Source organism: Lissotriton vulgaris, unplaced genomic scaffold (genome assembly GCF_964263255.1).
Source record: "Lissotriton vulgaris unplaced genomic scaffold, aLisVul1.2 SCAFFOLD_902, whole genome shotgun sequence".
NCBI classification, from domain to species: domain Eukaryota; kingdom Metazoa; phylum Chordata; class Amphibia; order Caudata; family Salamandridae; genus Lissotriton; species Lissotriton vulgaris.
In genome coordinates, this window is record NW_028240880.1 from 57,799 (window position 1) to 77,467 (window position 19,669).

General features: G+C 45.8%; 1 protein-coding gene across 1 annotated transcript in view; it reads right to left on the reverse strand.

Annotated features, from left to right (window-relative positions):
- The window catches only part of LOC147672501 (ubiquitin carboxyl-terminal hydrolase 22-A-like), a 377,196-nt gene that overhangs the window by 22,406 nt on the left and 335,121 nt on the right, over positions 1–19,669 (reverse strand). The window contains exon 8 of the mRNA XM_086947987.1: positions 7,859–7,964. Coding sequence (XP_086804113.1) covers positions 7,859–7,964 — 106 coding nt within the window. The remainder of the gene's footprint in view (positions 1–7,858; positions 7,965–19,669) is intronic.

A 19,669-nucleotide genomic window follows, 5' to 3' on the forward strand; every position in this document is an offset into this window, starting at 1 on the left:
GAGGTTTCTAGTCTGCCCGGCCCTCTTAAGTTTGGCGGCTAAATAGTCTGGTTTTCCAGTGTGGAGGGTTTTGTGCGTGAGGCACGCCGTTCTGAAACTGGCTCGCTGTTCAACTGGAAGCCATTTTAATTCTCTTAGTGCTGGTGAAATGTGGTCTTATTTCTTGATTCCAGTGACCATTCTGGCTGCATGCGTTGAGGGTTGTTCTGAGGGGAGCCAAGTTGGATTTTGAGGCACCAGTGAGGGTTGCGTTGCCGTAGTCCAGCCTGGATAGCACCAGCGTTTGTGTGGCTTGTTTGAGGTCTTTGGCAGGAATGAATGGTTTGATTTTGTATAGAAGCCTTAGGTTGAGGAAGGCAGTCTTTGCAGAGTTTTTGATGTGGTTGGTCAAGTCCAGTTTCGGGTCTAGGGTGATCCCTAAGAATTTTACGGATTTGGCCAAGGTGAGGTTACCGTTTAGAGCGTCCAAAGCTTTAAGCCACTCTGCAATTTGTGGGCTCTCTTCTATGTTGGAGATGAGGAGGATCTCCGTTTTGTCTTGGTTGAGTTTTAGGTAGTTTTGGGATAGCCAGTCTTGAATTTCTTTTAAGAGTGTTATTGAGTCTGAGGATGTCGTCTGGGGAGGAGGTTTAGAGATAGAGCTGGGTGTCATCGGCGTATAGGTGGAAGGGGATCTTCGCCTTATTAAGAATGGTGGTGAGGGGTTCCATGTATATGTTGAACAGTTGTGGTGAGAGCACTGAGCCTTGGGGTACACCTCTGCTGACAGGGTGGAGGTCGGAAGTAAAGTTCTTGATTTTCATCATTTGCGTGCGGCTCTGGAAGAAAGAGTTGAGCCATCGGAGGACCTTATCGGCACCCTCCCTTTCTTTAATGGCCTTGATGAGAAGTTGGTGGTCTACTGTGTCAAAGGCTGCCGATAAGTCGAGGAGAATGAGAAGGCAGCATTGGCCAGAGTCTAGTGACTGGTGGATGTCGTCTGTGATGTTGAGGATCACCATCTCGGTGCTGAAACCTTTTCTGAACCCCGATTGGTGGGGGTCAAGAAGGTTAATGTTGTCCAAGTGTTGAGTTAGCTGCGAGAGGACGCATTTCTCCAGGATTTTGGATAGGAGGGGGATATTGGAGACGGGTCTAAAGTTGTTCAGGTCCGTGCAATCAAGGCCTGTTTTTTTTTTTTTTTTTTTTGAAAACCTTTATTGGTGCATCCACAGAAATACAAATACGGGCCCACAACCCTGAGGCCGGCCACGAAAACTGGTTGAGCACAGGTGCAAGCAATACGAAGGCGCAATAGCACGGCAGTATCAGGAAACAATAAGTCATCAGTTACACTGAAAAGTACTGGCCGTCACGCCCGAGGAGTAATGAAGGTTAATTTTAAAATATTTAAAGTCTAGAAACCAATGAAGGATAGGTACAAAGGAGATCCGAGTCCGTATTTCGGTCCCACATGAGTAGGCAGCAGGAACAGTAGCAACAGTTACATGTAACACCCCTTCAGAGCGGCAATACAGTAAAAACAAAGCGGACAGCAGGAACTACGCTCGTGCCGCTCCCAGCGCCGCCCACTCCCAACCATCCTCCATCGAGACCCAGAAAGGAAAACAGTGTGAGAAAGCGCAGAAAGAAGAAAAAGGCCCATAGAAATCAAAAAGAAAAATAAATCTACCCCCCCACCCTACACCAATGCGGAGGCTACGGCCTACCCCCCCCGACAATGTGCCTGTCGCCCCATAAGGAACCCGAAATGCAGTTCAAGGAAAAGAAGAGAAGAAAGAAAAAGAGGAGAAAGATAATAAGAGAATCCAGAAGAGAGGAGAAGAAACAGCAAGAAATGCCGAAGGAAGGAAGAAGGGAAACAAAAAAAGGGGAAAAATTTCACGATTGAATATGGGGAGGGAGAAAAGATCAAGCTAATCTACCCCCCCCAAGAAAGGGGATGCGAGGAGGAGCCCACCCAATAACAGGTCTCCCGGACTCTCAGCCCCCCGCCACCCTAGCGCCCCGTGTAATAAACAAGCAGCGTCACGTAGGAAAGGAGGAGCAATGCTGAAGAGACAGACAAATTAAACCGGAGCAGCCCCAACACAATCCCCGCCCGCCCCTGTAACCAACAACTCAATGAAAGCCTAGCCCTGGCCCGATTTAGGACGTCCCCCCGTGCCCGCCCACCCCGAGAAGCCTGGTCCAGCAAGAAGAAGGAGAGAACCCTCCCCCACATGGTCAAAGAAACAAAATGGCCACTCTCGACAATAGAGAAGGGTCTCTAGAACAAAGAAAGTACGCCAGTCCCAAACCAATGCATTAGAAAAGTCCAGCGGCCAGATGTAACTCACATCATCTCCCAGAGCGTTAAACAGTGAGGCCCCCACAAAAGAAGGACAGGCCGACAGGATAGGCATACTTAACGACATCAGTCTCTGGGGCTCCGTGGGAAGGGTTTCGCTCCGGGCTGGAGAGGGAGACAAAGTATCAGCACGCAAGTGAGAACATTGTAGCCCAGTCTCCTGAACATCACGAGGCTGTCGAGAAAGTCCACACTCGTCCGGCAACAATGTCACACCGACCGGGATCAGGGGGGGCTGTGTAGCGGAACAAGGGAGGAGGATGGGCAGAGGACTCTCCGAGCCAGCAAAGCAGCCTGCAATCTTCTCTCCCAACTTTAGCGCGGTCACACGCCATTCACACCGCAGCTCATCCAACGCCAGAAGAACAGAGGCGAGGGTAATCCGTGTGGGGTCGCCCATTTCCTCCACAGTATCTGCCCCCTCAGACAAGACAGCCTCACTGCTGCGCCGTCGAAGAGAAGCCAGGGCGCCGCCCTCCATCACCACAAAGGAGCCCCCACTTTCGAGCAGTTGGCGTCCCCAGACTGTGCCTGGACAGGAGAGCAGGAGCCGCTTCCCCGAGTCAGAATAGGACCACGCATGCAGACTGCAAACTAAGGGGGGGGGGGCTCCTTGCCGGCCGATACCGGGGAGGCGAAGAAACGAGGGGGCTACGACCGCTGAGGCGCCCACGGCGTGCGCTGAACAAAGAGGGGGTGTCTCACCGCTGGTTCCGTGTGAAGCGGGGCAGAAGCTCCGTCAGCAGGCAGAGCCAAACACAAGAGCCCGTCAACACAAGGGCTGACCCTCCCGTCAGCCAGTTCAGGATAACAAAACCTCCGCTGCGTTATCGTCTCCTGCGGCCACAGCAGTCACTGGCGGCGCGTTGCGATGCGGGCACAGGTCCGGGCCAGGGACGCCTTCCACACCACTCTCGACGGTTCTCGGTCCGCCGAGCAGGCAGAGACACCGGAGGGGCCCCTCCGGAATCAGGATTCCTCCTTGCACAATCCGCCGGTGCAAAGGAGCAGGATAGGGTCCAGGATCAGTGTACGGGAAGCAGGGGCGCCGGGAGCCGGGAGATCACACGTCCGTCTCCGCGGCCATCTTGGCTCCTCCCCCCCTGTTTTTTTTTTTGTAGTGGTGTGACTTGGCCAACTTTGAGGCAATCCGGTATAGTGCCGGATTGGAGGGAGCTGTTGATTCTGCACCAGGAGGGAGCTATGGAGAGTTTGAGGCTTTTGGTCAGTTGAGTAGGTATAGGGTCTAGGAGGTGAGAGGCGGGTTTGGAGGTTGAGATTAACTTGATAATCTCTGTTTCTGTGATGGGAGCGAAGGCCTTCCATGTAGTTGCGTTGTGAAGACATGTGCTTTCTGTAGTATCTAGGGGAAGGCTTTTGCTGTCGGGATCGCTGCTGGTGTCTAGCGAGTGTTCAATCTTAGTGATTTTTTCTTTGAGGAAGCTGGAAATTTTTTCGCAGAGTACAGTGGAGGCATGGGTGAAAGTTGTTGTGGGCTTAGTGGTTTGTAGCTTGATGATTTTAAAGAGTTCATAAGTTCTTTTTTTTGCATTGTATAGGACGGGGCAGAAGAAGTTGTTTTTTTCATTGTGGATGTGTTTTTTGTAGCTTCTCCGATTTGCTTTGAGCTTTTCGAGAGTGCCAGGGGAGGGGTTGTTTCTCCAGAGTCTCTGTGGCTCTAAGTTGTCTCCTTTCATTATTGATGTCCGTATTGAACCAGGATCTGGATGGAATGTTCCTGCGTTTTTTTAGTTTTAGAGGGGCAATCTGATCGAGAATAGTTGACATGGAAGTGTTGTAGTGGTCAGTGAGTTCTGTTGTGGAAAGTTCAGCCGAGGAGGGAGTGAGTAGAGGTGACTTTCTTCCAGGTCAGTCATGTTGATCCACGTGAGATTTCTGGTCCATTTCGGTAGTTCTTGGGCTGGGGGTTGAATGGTGGCTGGGTGAGGGAGTTGGAAAAGGATTAGGCGGTGGTCGGACCAGTCTACGGGCAGGGTGTTGTTTATCCTTACAGTGTCTTGATTGGCTATGATGGCATCTAGGGTTGCTCCTTTGTTGTGAGTTGCTTCTATGCAGTGTTGCATGAGGTTGTTATTGCACATTAGCTCGTTCAGATTTTGGATAAGCGGATTATTCTCTTCGTTCCAGTGTAGGTTGAAGTCGCCCAGAATAAGAGTGTTCGCATCGGGTAGGGAGCAGTGGGCAATTAGGTCAGACAGGTGTTCAGTGAAGGTGGTGGAGTTGCCGGGGGGTGGTAGATAAGGTGGCAGGTTGCTGGTTTTTTGTTGCAGGTGATGATGTTAACAGTTAGGCACTCAAAGGAGTTGTAATTGGCTGATTCTGATTCCGACACAGACAAATTGTCTCTGTGGATGATCGCTAAGCCTCCACCTCTATTGCCTTTTCTGTTTTTATTGGTGATTTTAAAGCCTGGGGGGGACGAGGGTGTCCAGGAGAAGAAGGGAGGAGTCGTTGAGCCAGGTTCAGTGATGAATGCTATGTCAATGTCATGAGTGAGGATGGATTCTGCTAGTTCTGTGGCGTGTTTTGAGGCTGATCTGCAGTTTATGAGTATGCATTTTGTGGGGGTCATCTCTGTTTTAGGTTTCTTTGTAAGGGGGGCCGTGGGGATGTTTGTGCGGGTGGCCAGTGGTCTCGGTGAGTTGGGGAGGGCTTGAGCTCTACCAAGTCCGTTGATCACCTGTATTTTGTATTGTACCGTGACCGCATTATGATTGTCGTACGAGGCAGCGAGATCTGCTGCGTCGTTCTCAGACATAGCGTCTCTGGTTCTTTTCGGTCGCTGCGATAGATTGGCGTGGGGGTTGTTACCCATCTCTTGTGAGGGGTAGAGGATGGATTTTGTTGTGTCTGAGTGATGAAAGAGTGGGTGGGATACTGTTGCTGGGGCGCAGCAAGGTTGGCTAGGATTTCACTGAGTCCCTGAATTATGGTAGTTATCTGGGTTTCAAACTAGGAAATGCGTTGCTCAGTCACAAGTTCGTCGATGTAGCGGGAATGGACTTGAGAAGGCGTGTGGGGCTTTGGTGTAGAGACTCTGGGTGTTAGGTAGTTTGCTAGCTGTGTTGTCTGAGGGGTTTGGATGGGGCCATGGGTGTAGGGTGGTGGGGGTCTAGTTGGGGTGTGGGTGATGTGTAGCCTGTGAGTTCGGGGGATGGGTGCTCAGGTTGTTCGGTGTGGGGAGAGTGGGAGGCGTGTTGTGGGCGGGGTGAGAGCCTACGGTGTTCAGGGGGGGTTGCTGTTGTCGACGGGGGTGGTGAGGGGGATGTCGTGTGTTGTACCGGCAGCTGATGGCCGGGGATGAGCGCCCTCGGTGGGAAGTAGGGTGTTCCTGTTTTCTCTGGGGGTGGTGAGGGGGGTGTCATGTGGTGCGAGGCCTCGTGGGGGTGTAGTAGCTTTGTTGCCTGTGGGTGTGGGGAGGGGGGCGTTCTGATTGTTCGCAGTGTGTTGGGGTGGGCGTGTGGGGTAGCTGGATGGTATGGGGGTGGTGAGTGGCGGATGGTGGTGGGGGGTGGATCTTGTTTTCCCTGTGGAAGAGGACGTAGCGAGGAGGCGGGTTTGGGGGGGGGGGGGGTGGGGGGGGGGGTGTCTCGGGAGACTCTCAGAAGTGGATATACCAACTAAATATGTGGGTATACCACACTGCCAATGCAGCAGTTTTTGAATGTCTTTATAAGCCACAGTAAACCAAAAGACTTGAAAGAAGATCTCAACTTGAGGCCTAACCAAAGACTTATTTCATTCCAAGAGGATTCTTAAGAGGTACAAGTAATTTGGCAGCTTAGGTGACTAAAAGTTAATCAAACTTTATGAGCATGAGATATTTCACCATGCAGTTATTTTCCTAAAAAATACTTATGGCAGGTGAAACAAAAGTAGTAAGGACATACGAATAGTAGTCACAATTTAAAAACGGTATTATTGAATAGTGGCTATTTGTGGAAAAAGGAAATCGAGCAAAGAAAATAGTTACTTACCTGTATTCGCCAGCTTTGATATCTTTTATAGAATGTTTTAAATCAATCCAGTTCAGTTGGCATCCCCACGTTACCATTACGAAAGCGGTATCATTTAAACATAGCTTAACAGTAATCTACTGCCTTCATTTAAAAAGAACCAAACTTAAACCTTTGAGAGGAGAGCACAGTGCAGACCCTACTCCCCATGAGGCCACCATTCCTCAGATTTTGTCACTGTTATGAAGGATTGAAATGACGCATGAGCATCTTGCAGGAGGAGTGCGAGTCACCTGTGAATCTTTGAAAGATACCAAAGCTGGAGAACTGCTAGTAAGCAATTATTTCGTTCTTCACCATTGGTTCTTTCAAAGTTTCACATGCCTCAAGCAGAACATTAAACCAATATAGCTGGTATAGCAAAACTGAACTCACCTTACTGAAATAGAGGATTGCCCACCTGTCCCACTGCGGAGTCTCTTTGTACTGGTGTTTCTACACAATGTTTGGCAAAGATGCAGATACCTCCGGGATGCAGCACTACATATGTCTGCCACCAGCACTCCACTGAACAGTGCAGTAGAATTATTGTGGAGTGCGCTGTAACAGGACCTTAAAACAGTCTGTCGGCTTCTGAATGATGGAAAGTTATTGCTTCTACAATCCTGCATTGTTATACCTTGTCTAGAGATAGAATGTCCTTTTTGAGGATTTCAGGATCCGACTAATTCGTCACATTTACAAAAGCACTTGGTTCTATTTAAGTAGAATTTAGGATACCCCTAAAGTCCAACCTGTAGTGAGCTCTTTTGGCTGCATTGAAAGGTTCTTCAGTATCACCAGTTTATGTAGGTGAAAGTCCTTAAGAATAAAAAAAAAAGGTTTGTTCTTAATGTGACTGAAGGCAAAGTTTCCACCTTAATGATTCAAGTTTGGCAGGCTACTTAAGAGACAAAGTTTACAGCTTCATTGCTATGCGTAACATTATACTGCTATGGTAATTTTACAGTGGAGCTCACAGATCGACAACTGGGATAATTCACGAAGGTAAATCTAGGCAAGGTATAATTTGGAGAACAGGTTCTTGACAAAGTGCTATTGGTAAATGTAGTCTGATCTGGACACAAGATGAAAGAAGTCACAGGCTATATTGAAAAAAAAAAAGGATTAAATGGGCAAATAAATATGATGAAGGTTTTGGAACCTTTCAGGTGGCAATATTTCTTTATAACATGATCAAATAAAAACAAATTTACAAGGCAAAATAAAATGCTGCTTTTTTGCATGTAAATGTCAGTATGACATTTGTAACCTAATATCAATATTGTGACAGATGAAGCAAACTTTCCTGACGTCCTAGTTTAGAGAGAAGCAAATCTATAGACCTTGCATACATTAGTTACACTCACTGCAATATCTTTGTTCCCAAGACATAGCAACAGAGCTTCAGGTAGCCAAGAAATTAACAGCAGCACACCTCTGAGTAGATACTTAATAGTTAAAGAACAACCCAAAGAGTAAAAACACTTACTGGCAGACTTGACACGTGACGTCAGACTGCAGTCCACCTGTAAAGATTTGGTCTATGATGCAGTTACAGTGGTTGGGATTGTTGGCCTTTTTCCCATTATCGTCACCTTAAAATAAAAACAGATGAACAGGTTTACTGTAAGTTAAAAAAAAGGCTATTTGTAATCAAGATTAAAGATAAACCAGCAGTATCCGCTTAAAACACATTCTGCACATCTACTCACACACAAGAGCCCTGACATGTACTATCAAGAACACCTCTAAAACCATAACATCAGAATGCTCAATTTGCAAAAGGGTTAATTTTAGATGGTTCTATTACACATGGCATTTGGTCAGATAGTGGGCACTTGTTCATCCAATTTGCATGTGGATCAAAGGGTATGCAAGCCAACACATCTAATCAAAATGAAAATATCAACTATTATGCAGTTGCATGCAGGAAGCGTATTTCCAATTTACTATGAACGGAAACCATTAGAGTTCAGTAGTCTTCTCAGGCAAATAGAGCTCAATTAACAAAGAAAACGTAGCACAATGGCCTAAATCCTTAGTGGACACTTAGGACAAAAAATAATCTGACCTGGATTCTGGTAGACGTTTTGGGACACAAATAGAAAAAGAAATAAAACGTAGGAAGGGTGATGGAAAAACGTTCTATAGGTAATTGGCACAATTTTACAATATCTAATAACACAGATCATTAGGGCAAGTCTTCCCTATCTTTCTGCTCAAAATGTTTAAATGAGTGGGAGAAAATGGATCAAGATCAGACAATTTATAAAAAATGTAATTGTTCAACAGACAAAAAGCTTCAGAAATCTACTCATCTTGTAAGAAGAACAAAAATGACTTGTTCCATTTGGTGTCATGCAAATTATATCACCATTCTCATATCATAGCTCTGATAATATGTTCTCTGTTATGTCAGTTGTAATTATGTTTGGGAGTGGTTTTCAGTTAGGCTATGATTATGTCACCATTCCCATAATACAGTCTACGAACATACCAAGGGTCTAGCTATATCAAATCTTTGTATATTCACAGTTTCTTGTAAGTAAAAGCTTAGTTTACGAAGTTCGATCTGTATATACAAGCTCTTGGATCACTGTAAAACTTTTTGTGTTTCAGCCAGAGCTTTGGTTATAAGTGTTAAGAATGCATAACTTATGTCTTGCAGTCAAAAAGACCTCTTGTGGAAAATACCAATACTTTAGAGGCTAGTTTGGATGAGCCCACTACTTATTTGCTGGCTTCTTGTCCATCTGATCTGCTTGCTTCCTATTCTATGGCAAAGGTCTTCAAACTTTTTGATGCCCAGACCCCCCCTGTCAGAATGTTTTAGGCGCAACGACCTCCTCCTGACAAAATTTCTAGAACCTGGTACTCCTCATACTAACTATAAACGTCCCTAATTCCCACGACAAATCATTTTTATGGTGAGGAAACAATATTAAACAGAGTTTTGCAAACAAAACGCTTGTGGGTGACTGGTTTGGTATCAGAGGCTTACTACACAGTTCAAACAAAAAGTCTCCAAAAAGAATTATCCAAACATGCACAATGGTACTTTCACGAACGAAATATAATTTAGCAAAACTTATTTGGATGAGAACACCTTTCTGAACCAATGTGATGGTGTGCCTGGTTTTCTCCAGAAAGAGTCAATCTGATTGCACCTGATAAATACCAGTTGAACAAACAAATATAGCAATAAGTAAAGCAGTAACCAATCAAATTTTAGCAAAGGGCTCTCTACTGTGCAGCAACACGTGTTGCTGATTTTTGGTAACTAGTGAATCGCTTGAGCTATACACACTTTTTTTGTTAAAATCAGCAGCTTATGTAGAAGATGATTGACTATGTGGCAAATCTATAACTATGCGAAAATTGCTGCAGTTGCACAAATCGCAGCACAAAGCGCATAATCCCAGTGGCCCTGGGAATAATGGCTGTAATGCATGGGCTGCAACTTGAGTGCACAGCATTCGAGAAGAATAATTATGAATTTCGTGGGGTGTGGATGGCTTGGCTTTTACAGCTGCATGGAAGTGGAGGTAGCTAAACATCATTCTTCATAATTAAAACATACCATTTACAGTCAATGATGAACGTTTGCGCTATATAAAACACTAAAAATATATATATTTTTTTAAAACAGTATAGTCTACGTAGGATGCTTTCTTTAATTCTAGGGCAGGAAGTGGTCTCTTAATCTTCTTTCACACAGTTCTAAAAAGATTTTTTATTTTTAAAGTTATGAAAACAGGCACTTCTATTTTAGAAAAAAATGACTGGTTATATTAGTTTGCTGCTGTTGTTGACTTCAGTCATGTTTGGGGGGCAGCTGGAGGGTTTGATAGTGTGAGCGCTTGGGCGGGTAAAAGGTGTGGCTAATAACTAAATATTCTGTACGTTTTTTAGGTCCTTCACCATCAGGTAGCTATATATAAAATAAGGGTCAGCTTAAACTAAAAATAAAAACAAAGTGCTACTCAGTGGGCAATGAAATATAGTACATTATTAAACCTCTATTAGTTAATCCACCTTAAATGATCTGTGTGCAACTAGAGTGTATTTTTAGTGCTACGAGGTCACAGCCTGTGACAGAAAGCACTGTGAATATGCAAGTCATTATACTTGCATCACACACAGTATAAGAAACTGCTACAGAATGCACAAAACTGTCTACAATCCAATGGTGCTTTCAAAATATAGATCTAGATAATACCCAGACCATACGCAATGCAATTTTTGTACATAATTGTAAGTGCTGTTTAATTACAATTAAAAGCAATCACTTCAGCGACCAGTAGTCCATTCAGAAACACATTTTCTAGTAAGGTCTTTCAAAACATTGACATTTTTTGAGAAAATGTATTTGAATATGAAACTTAAGTACCCTACCATTTTAACTTCTTGTCAGCTTCCATACAATGCATCAGGGCTACTGATAAGAAGTCAGATAAAGTAAAGTCAGAACAGAAATTTGCAATGTGCCTGCCTGGGTATAAAACACTCCCATTCTTCCAACACATTTCACCACAATTTATTTTTCAGGTTGCCCGCCCTACCCCGGCTTTCCCTTTTTTTCTTAATCCTGACTGGACTTCAACACCTCTTCAGGGATAGTAAGCGATATGTAAATTAATTACACTTAGAAGCACACACTTCACAGCTCATCACAAAGCTACCAGTGATTTGATCAATGAAAGCCAGCACCGGCTACCAAGCATCCTTTACAGTTGCAAATTGCTCTTTACATTTTAAGATTAACTCGTAGCGCATATTTCTAAACCTTTCAGGCAAGCAGGCATCCTGGAAGGAAACCTTGTTTAGCTGTCTGATCAGCTCCGGTGTCATAGCACAAGAGGACACTCCCTGAATGACACTGCTACTTGAAGTATCTTAACTTCCATAATGAACCGCCCAGGGACGGTTTCTTTTTCGAGATTCAAGGCAGAAGTGAGGCCGGGGAATGCGCGACCCCTACGGCCCCCGTGGGGGTTGCGCCCCACAGATTGAAGTCATCTGCTTTATGGCTTTTCAGAGTGCGGGTGTTTGATTTTTAACCCTCTGACTCAAGGACTTCGTCAATTTACCAATAGAAATCCACGTTTACGACAACCCATACACGACCAACTAAGCAATGCTGCACAGATTATGTTTTGTAGTTACTGTAAGTCACTCAAGATGAGTTCAGGTACACAATGGAACCTAAGCCCTCCTTTTGTAAATGTATAGCTCACTAAAACAAGATATGTATTTTAAAAAGTGCATTTTAAAATCCTAACCTAGTGTATAAAATATGAATAGTAACCACATGGAATGCTAAAAGGGATGCAACTAAGCATGTCATGGTCAGTGTAAACAGAAAACATTTCTTGCAGTTAGAGTTCTTCGCATCCTAAAACCATCGATCTATATTTAGGGGTTATACTCATTCTAGGTAAAGCATTAAATGACAAGCCTGTACTTGAGTTTGTCAAGACAAATCGCACAGAATACCTATGTTTTCGTTATGAAATAAGTCAGTTACTCCCTATCACAGCTCATTTGGGGATGGAAAATTAACAGTGACATTCTGAAGGCACATCTCGCTGTGACCGACGTAGCTGCTAAATGAGGCTGGGGTGGTGCTGTGAACTGGCGTAACCTCTGGTGTGAGAGTCCTAGCACATAGTCCAACTCGGACTATGGTTAGATACCTGGATTTTATGGTATCAGATCACCTATTATCTAATGAAAGCACTTGGAGACACTTAAATACCAATAAGACATATTATGAGTACTTGTAAAACCCACTATCACCCATGAGAGTATCCTGGCACAGAGTCATGGCGACAATTGAGTCATCTTGATTCACATACTGATTATATTCAACTATAGCTAAAAAAAAAAAAAACAATTCTCTGCTTGGACAGTAAGTGGACATGACAAACAAGTTGCTTACCTACGGTAAATCATTATCTGGTAGAGACTATTTAGCTGCAGATTCCTTACCGTTGAATTTCCCAGGCGTCAGGCTAGACCTTGGAACTTTGGCTGAGCAATACCTCTTGCAGGTGACGTCGGGTCGCTGCATTCGGCTTCGCGTGACGTCATTGACGTCCTCCGTGACGGTTATGACGTCGCGGTGCCTATATAGGCGCCACCCAGGTGCACTGCCATCAGAACTTTTCGGTTTTTCCACGCCAGAAGCACAGAGCCACGAAGTAACTGCTGTAGACATGCAAAACTAGGGCCCTGAAAGGGGGAACCACCCATTTCATATAATAGAAGTCCACAAAACAAGGAGGTATGGGTGGGGCTGTTAGGAGTCTGCCAGTAGATAGAGTCTCTACCAGATAATGTGCTACTACCTAAGGTAAGTAACTTGTTCATTTGATAGAGACTTCTAGCTGCAGATTCCTTACCTTTGAATTAGATACCCAAGCCATACCATCCCGGTGGTGGGTTTGCGGATTCACATACTAGACTAATATGTCTTGCAGGACAGAACGGACAGAATACCGGTCACTGCGAACTTGCCCATCAAGGGCCTAATGTTTCGCGAACGTGTGCAAAGAAGCCCACGTCGCTGCCAGACAAATGACTTGGACACCCCAAGCCAAAGCCGTAGACTCAGCCTTTCCCCTGGTGAAATGGGCTCGTGATCCCTCAGGGGGCTGCTTCTTTGCAAAGGCATAACAGATTGTGATGCAGAAAACGACCCAGCGAGAGATGGTTCTTTCCTGCATGCCCCTCCATTCTTTGCTCCCACATACTCCTCAAAGAGTTGGTCATCCACAAGGAACTCTTGTGCGGTCAAGGTAGAACGACAAGGCTCTTTTTGGGTCCAGTCGGAGGAGACTCCTCTTCATTAGAGGGATGCGGAGGAACAAAGAAGGTGGGCAAAGTGATGGAATGACCCAGATGGAATGGGGTCACGACCTTTAGCAAAAAAAGGAAGCCCTGTTGCGAAGCACCTCCTTGTCCGGAAAGGACATAAATAAGGAGGCGAACAAGATAACCCCTGCAATTCACTCACTCTCCAGGCAGATGTAATTGCCACTAAGAAGGCTGTTTTGATGGTCAACAGCCAGAGGGGACAATTGTGCAAAGGCTCAAAGGGAGCACACATCAGATAGGTAAGGACCAAATTAAGGTCCCACTTCGGCATAATAAAGGGCGTGGGTGGAAAGAAGTGAGCCAGCCCTTTTAGAAACCTATTTCAAATAGGAGATTTGAAGAGAGAGGGCTGGTCTGGCAGCCGCAAAAAAGCAGTACAAAAGGGGGTGGTGATGGACAGAGCATCTGAATCAAACACTCACACCCAGTCAAAAGATCTGGGTTTAATCCATCACCGTTCTTTAGCCCACTCTGCCACCCCAGTTCAGACATGGCTATATGCAAATCAGTTTGACCCTGTGCCTCATGTGAACAGTCCAGCCCGAACTGCCAAGCCATGTCTTCCCTGGACCGGACGCTCCGTCCATCATCCCCTTTTGTATCGCTTTGTTCGCCCTAAGTTGGCAGGGTATGCTCAGACGTGAGTCCCTTGCTCACTTGGCCACTGGATTCAAGATAGCCTGGCTGATGAGGATTATGAATCCGAAACCGGTCCTAGGATGCTTGTTTCCGGTCCAGGGAAGACATGGCTTGGCAGTTCGGGCTGGACTGTTCCCATGAGGCACAGGGTCAGACTGATTTGCATATGGCTATGTCTGAACTGGGGTGGCTGAGTGAGCTAAAGAATGGTGATGGATTAAACCCAGATCAGTTGACTGGGGGTGAGTGCTTTATTTGCTCAAACGCTCCGTCCATCATCCCCTTTTGTATCGCTTTGTTCGCCCTAAGTTGGCAGGGTATGCTCAGACGTGAGGCCTTTGTTCACTTGACCACTGGATTCAAGATAGCCTGGCTGATGAGGATTGTGAATCCGAAACCGGTCCCAGAATGCTGGTTTCCGGTCCAGGGGAGACCTGGCTTGGTAGTTCGGGCTGGACTGTTCCCATGAGGCACAGGGTCAGACTGATTTGCATATGGCCATGTCTGAACTGGGGTGGCTGAGTGAGCTAAAGAATGGTGATGGATTAAACCCAGATCAGTTGACTGGGGGTGAGTGTTTGATTTGCTCAAACGCTCCGTCCATCATCCCCTTTTGTATAGCCGCAAAAAAGCAGACAGAGCAGAAAGGTATTATATTTAAGTCAAAAGAGGGAGTGGAGAGAGGTAGTGTCCAGCGGGACACAGGGAGTGGATTCAGTCTCCCCATGTCATACTTTATAAACATAAGGAATTCACCCGCAAGGTATGAAGTGGAACCTAATTCAGTCTTACTAGTAATGTGGTTCCTACTTTGGTGGGAAGCAAATTGTGTTTTTAAAATACCCCTCACACACCAAAAGGGCCCTTGGTGTCATGCTTCATCATAGGGGTCTTCACACCCCTCTATGGAGCGCAGCGTGCTACTAACCAGCGAATACGCGGGAGCACTTGATGTGACCTCTATGTGTAGTGTGTGAGAGAGAGTGGAAGTGAGTGGTAGGTGGTAAGGTCAGAGGTGAATAGTGAGTGAATGTTAAAAAAATACCTGGCAGGTAGGGCTAGAAAGAATTTTAATAAACCCCCTGCTTGCATTGTTAAAAGACGTGAGGCGGAGGATTATAATGTATCAATGTACAGAAAAGCCACCTATGTGTCTGTGTCAACATGTTTCGAAGTTGGAAACTTCATCGGGATGGGTACACAGATTCTTACCCTGCTCACAATCAGACAGTAAAATACTGTCACCACATAGGGAATGCTATGTGTATGTTTTATATGAAAAGTAAGCCTAATTTAGTGTTCCTGGATCTGAATATCTACCCTGAAGGTGGTAAGTTAACTACTACCACGCACTTCAAACCAAGGCAAGGAACGGTTTGTTGCTATATGATAGCTTCCACCCACGTCATCTACGCGACAATCTCCCTTACGGGCAGTTCCTTCGCCTGCGATGTAACTGCTCCAACCTCACGGACTACAAAAAACAGGAGTCCGACTCAAAAACCAAATTGACTCACAGAAACTATCCCATCCCCATCATTGATAAGGCCATGAAAAGGGCACGCAACAACAACGGGGAAGCACTTTATTAGGACAGGCCCCAGAAGGGCCAGGATGCTAGACCAGTCTGTGTGACTACATACAGTACGCACTCCAACAGAATATCCAAGATGATTAATAAATATTGGAGTATCCTCAACTGTGGCGACCTCAAACTAGAAAAACCAATGTTCGCTCACAAAAGGGGCAGAAATCTCAGAGATATGATCGTCCATACTCAACCAGGAACGGAGACCACCATGATCAGAGGAACTCCCAGTCTACAACCAATCCGAGGCCACCACCCATGTGGCAACTGCAGCACATGCCACCTGACCAGAAAAAGCAAATGGATCAAGTTCAGGAATGGCAGTGAGTGGGAGCAAAGGAAATTTAATAATTGTAATAGTCGTAATGTCATCTATTTGATTATGTGTCCATGCGGCCTGGAATACGTAGGGATGACATCACGTCCAATCAAGGTACGAATTGGAGTACACAAAAGTAACGTCGGATGCAAAGAAAGCACCACAAAGATGGCAATACACTACCTGACCGAGGCCCATATGGTCAACGACCTCCTCTGGACAGTAATAGAACAACTGTCAGCAGATACTGGCCTTTTGGAAAAAGGAGTGTTTGGTGTTTAGATTATGCACCAACACGGTGGGTATGAACAACGATATACCGTGGAGTATGTTCAACTAACATGATCACCTCAGACATGCCGTGCTCTTACTGTATTACCTAGCTTAGGTCCTGTGCACGCATAGACCTTAAATAATGTTTGGCATCTGTCACTTTGCACACGGACTGTTAAGGCATTTCTCTCCTTGCAATATCACAACAAAGACACACTGCAGGAACAGAGTGCACTATGAATGTGTGTGTGGTGTATGTGTACTGGTTTGTGTGTTTTGTCTGTTAGTGTTTTTTTCCATGTCACTGCACCTACACGACCACCTTTTTAGCTCACCGTGGGTTGCATGATTTACGTATGTTTTACATTTACAGGTCATGACAATCCAGTCTGGAATCAACTTATCCAGTTTATTGTTCTTTTTCTACCTTATTTTTTCAGAAGGAGATCACTATAGTATCTTGTCCACATATCGAGCTGATTAGGCTTACTTCATATAAAACACACATAGCATTCCATATGTGGTGATAGTATTTTACTGTCTGATTGTGAGCAGGGTAGGGATCTATGTACCCGTCCTGATGAAGAAGTTTCCAACTTCGAAACATGTTGAAACAGACATATAGGAGGATTTTTTTACATTGATACATTATAATCCTCAGCCTCACGTCTTAACAATACCAGCAGGGGGTTTATTAAAATTATTTCTAGTCCTACCTGCCAGGTATTCTTTAACATTCACTCACTATTCACCTCTGACCCTACCACTCACTTCCACTCTCTCTCTCACACACTACACAGAGGTCACACCAAGTGCTCCCGCATATTCGCTGGTTAGTAGCACGCCGCGCTCCGTAGAGGGGTGCGAAGACCCCTATGATGAAGCATGACACCAAGGGCTCTTTGGTGTGTGAGGGGTATTTTAAAAACACAATGTGCTTCCCACCAAAGTAGGAACCACATTACTAGTAAGACTGAATTAGGTTCCACTTTATACCTTGCGGGTGGATTCCTTATGTTTAAAAATAAAAAAGAAGAGCAGAAAGGTAACCATTGAGAGTTCCGAAGGCAGAGCCCTGCTGGGCAAGGGTTAGAATGAATTAAAAAAAGACAGTGGAAAGAGAAGCAGAAAGAGGGTCAATAGACGTTTCTGTACAGTATAACACAAATTTCTGCCAACAGCAGTTGTATACCAAGTTAGTGGAGGGCCGCCAGGCCGCCAAAATAACATTACAAACTTCGGGAGGAAAGTCAAAAGCTATCAACTGTCGTCACTCAGTCTCCACAAATGGAGGTGCAGAGTTGACTTGTTCGGGTGGAGAGCCCTCCCCTACTGCTAAGATCCTCCCTAAGGAGCAGCCGGGTCGGAGGATCGATGCTCTCTCAGAAACTCTGGATACCAGACTCTTAGCCCAGTCCGAAACCATAAAAAAATGACTTGGACCCGGTCGTTCTTGATCCTCTTCAGGAACCTGTGCAGGAGTGGAATGGGCAGAAAGGCGTACAACAGGTCTGAGCTCCACTCGCGTCGAAAGGCGGCGATGAGCGATAGCCGCATTGGGAATGCCAGCACGCAGTGCCGCTGACACTGCACGATCTCTTCGGAGGCAAACCAATGTAACAACCAAGGTTCTCCCCACTGCTGAAAGAGCCCTGGCACCACCTCAGATTGGAGATGCCATTCATGATCCGCTAGAAATTAATGGCTGAGTTTGTCCGCCTAGAGATGTTGAACCAACAGGGTTATGCCCTGCTGTTCGAGCCATGTCCTGAGAGGAAGAGCCTCTCGACAAAGGGTCTATGAGCCCACCCGTCCTGTTTGTTGCAGTAACACATGGCGGCGGTGTTGTCTGAACACCTGAACCAACTTTCCTTTGACAGAGGGAAGAAATATTTTCAATGCCACCCAAATTATTCGAACGTCCAATAAATGTATGTGGAACCCTGACTCCGCCGGAGACCAGTGTCCCTGATCTCCATCTCTCCTAGATGGCCGCCCCATCCCAGAAGCGATGAATCTGTCAACTGTGAGATCTTGTTGGGGAAAGTAGAGAGGTCTGTCGTTGACCTAATCGCGGTTCGTTAACCACCACTGCAGATCTTTTGCAGTTCCTTCCGAGATCTGAACCACGTCGCTGAGATTTCCCCGATGCTGTGCCCATTGGAACTTCAAGTCCCACTGCAGAACCCGCATACGCCATCTGGCATGTCTCATCAAAAGCCTCAGTCAATTTCACTGAAATCCAGTATAGGGGCTGAAACACCGGATTCATAGCTTGAATATCCTGGACTCGCTGCTAAGGAGGATAAGGCAGAAACCACACTGTGTCCAGAACAGCTCTGATGAAAGGGAGCGTCTGAGGAGGAGTCAGGTGTGACTTTGGCCCGCTTATAGAGAACTCCAGAGAATGCAGAAGGTTTGCCGTAGTCTGAAGGTGGGAGACAACTGCCTTGGGCAAAGACACCTTCAACAGCCAGTTGTTGAGGTAGGGGGAAGACGGACACTCCTAACCTGCACAGATGAGCTGCGACCACCGCCATCACCTTGGTGAACACCCGAGGGGCATTGGCAAGGCTGAAGGGGAGCATGGTAACCTGAAAGTGCTCGTAGTCTACCTTGAACCGCAGGTAATACCTGTGGCCCGGCAGGATGGGAATGTGGAAATGCACGTCCTGCAGGTCCAACGCTACCATCCAGTCTTTCTGGTCTAGGGCAGACAAAATCTGAGCCAGAGTAGGCATTTTGAACTTCTCCTTCTTGAGGAAGATATTGACGGTCTGAAGATCAAAAATAGGCCCAGCGCCTTCTTCGGAATCGGAAAGTAGCTGGAATAACAGCCACTGCCTACTTCTGAAACTGGGACCCTTTCTGTTGTCCCTTGGCCAAGAGCTGTAACCTCTTCTTGGAGCAAGTTTAAATGATCCTCCGTCAGCCTTTCCTGATTTGGCAGAATGAAAGGAAAGGGAGAGTTGTCCCTTGGCCAAGAGCTGTAACCTCTTCTTGGAGCAAGTTTAAATGATCCTCCGTCAGCCTTTCCTGATTTGGCAGAATGAAAGGAAAGGGAGAGAATAGCACTCTTGTACAATCTGCAAGACCCACTTGTCCGTTGTTACGGATCTCCAGTGGGGAAGATGACCGGGCTCGAAAAATCCCCAAAATGGTACTAGTCCTTAAGGACTAGTACCTTAAAAATGTCCTCGACCTAACTGCAACCTACTTGACCTCTGTCTCTGAAATCGGAACAAATGTGGCAAGACAACAAGATTTAAAGGCATCTTTATTGCTCATTAACTTTGTGAGCAATAAAAATGCCTTTAAATCTTATCTGGTCACATTTGTTCCGTTTTCACAGACAGAGGTCAAAAGTTGGTTTGTTTTCCTACTCGCCAGAAAGGGTGAGTAGGACCTAAAAACAGCTAGACCTTGTTGAATTTAGCTCGACTATGGGAGCGGTCGAGTGGAATTTGAGCCCTGGATGATGACGGATTCTTCCGCCAACTGGATTAGTGTGGTCCTGCAGAATCAGCCTAGGAGTGCTTGGAGGCTGCGACTGATGGGGGCAGTGTGGCCTATGACTTCTAGCCTCCATCTCAAGCTCGGAT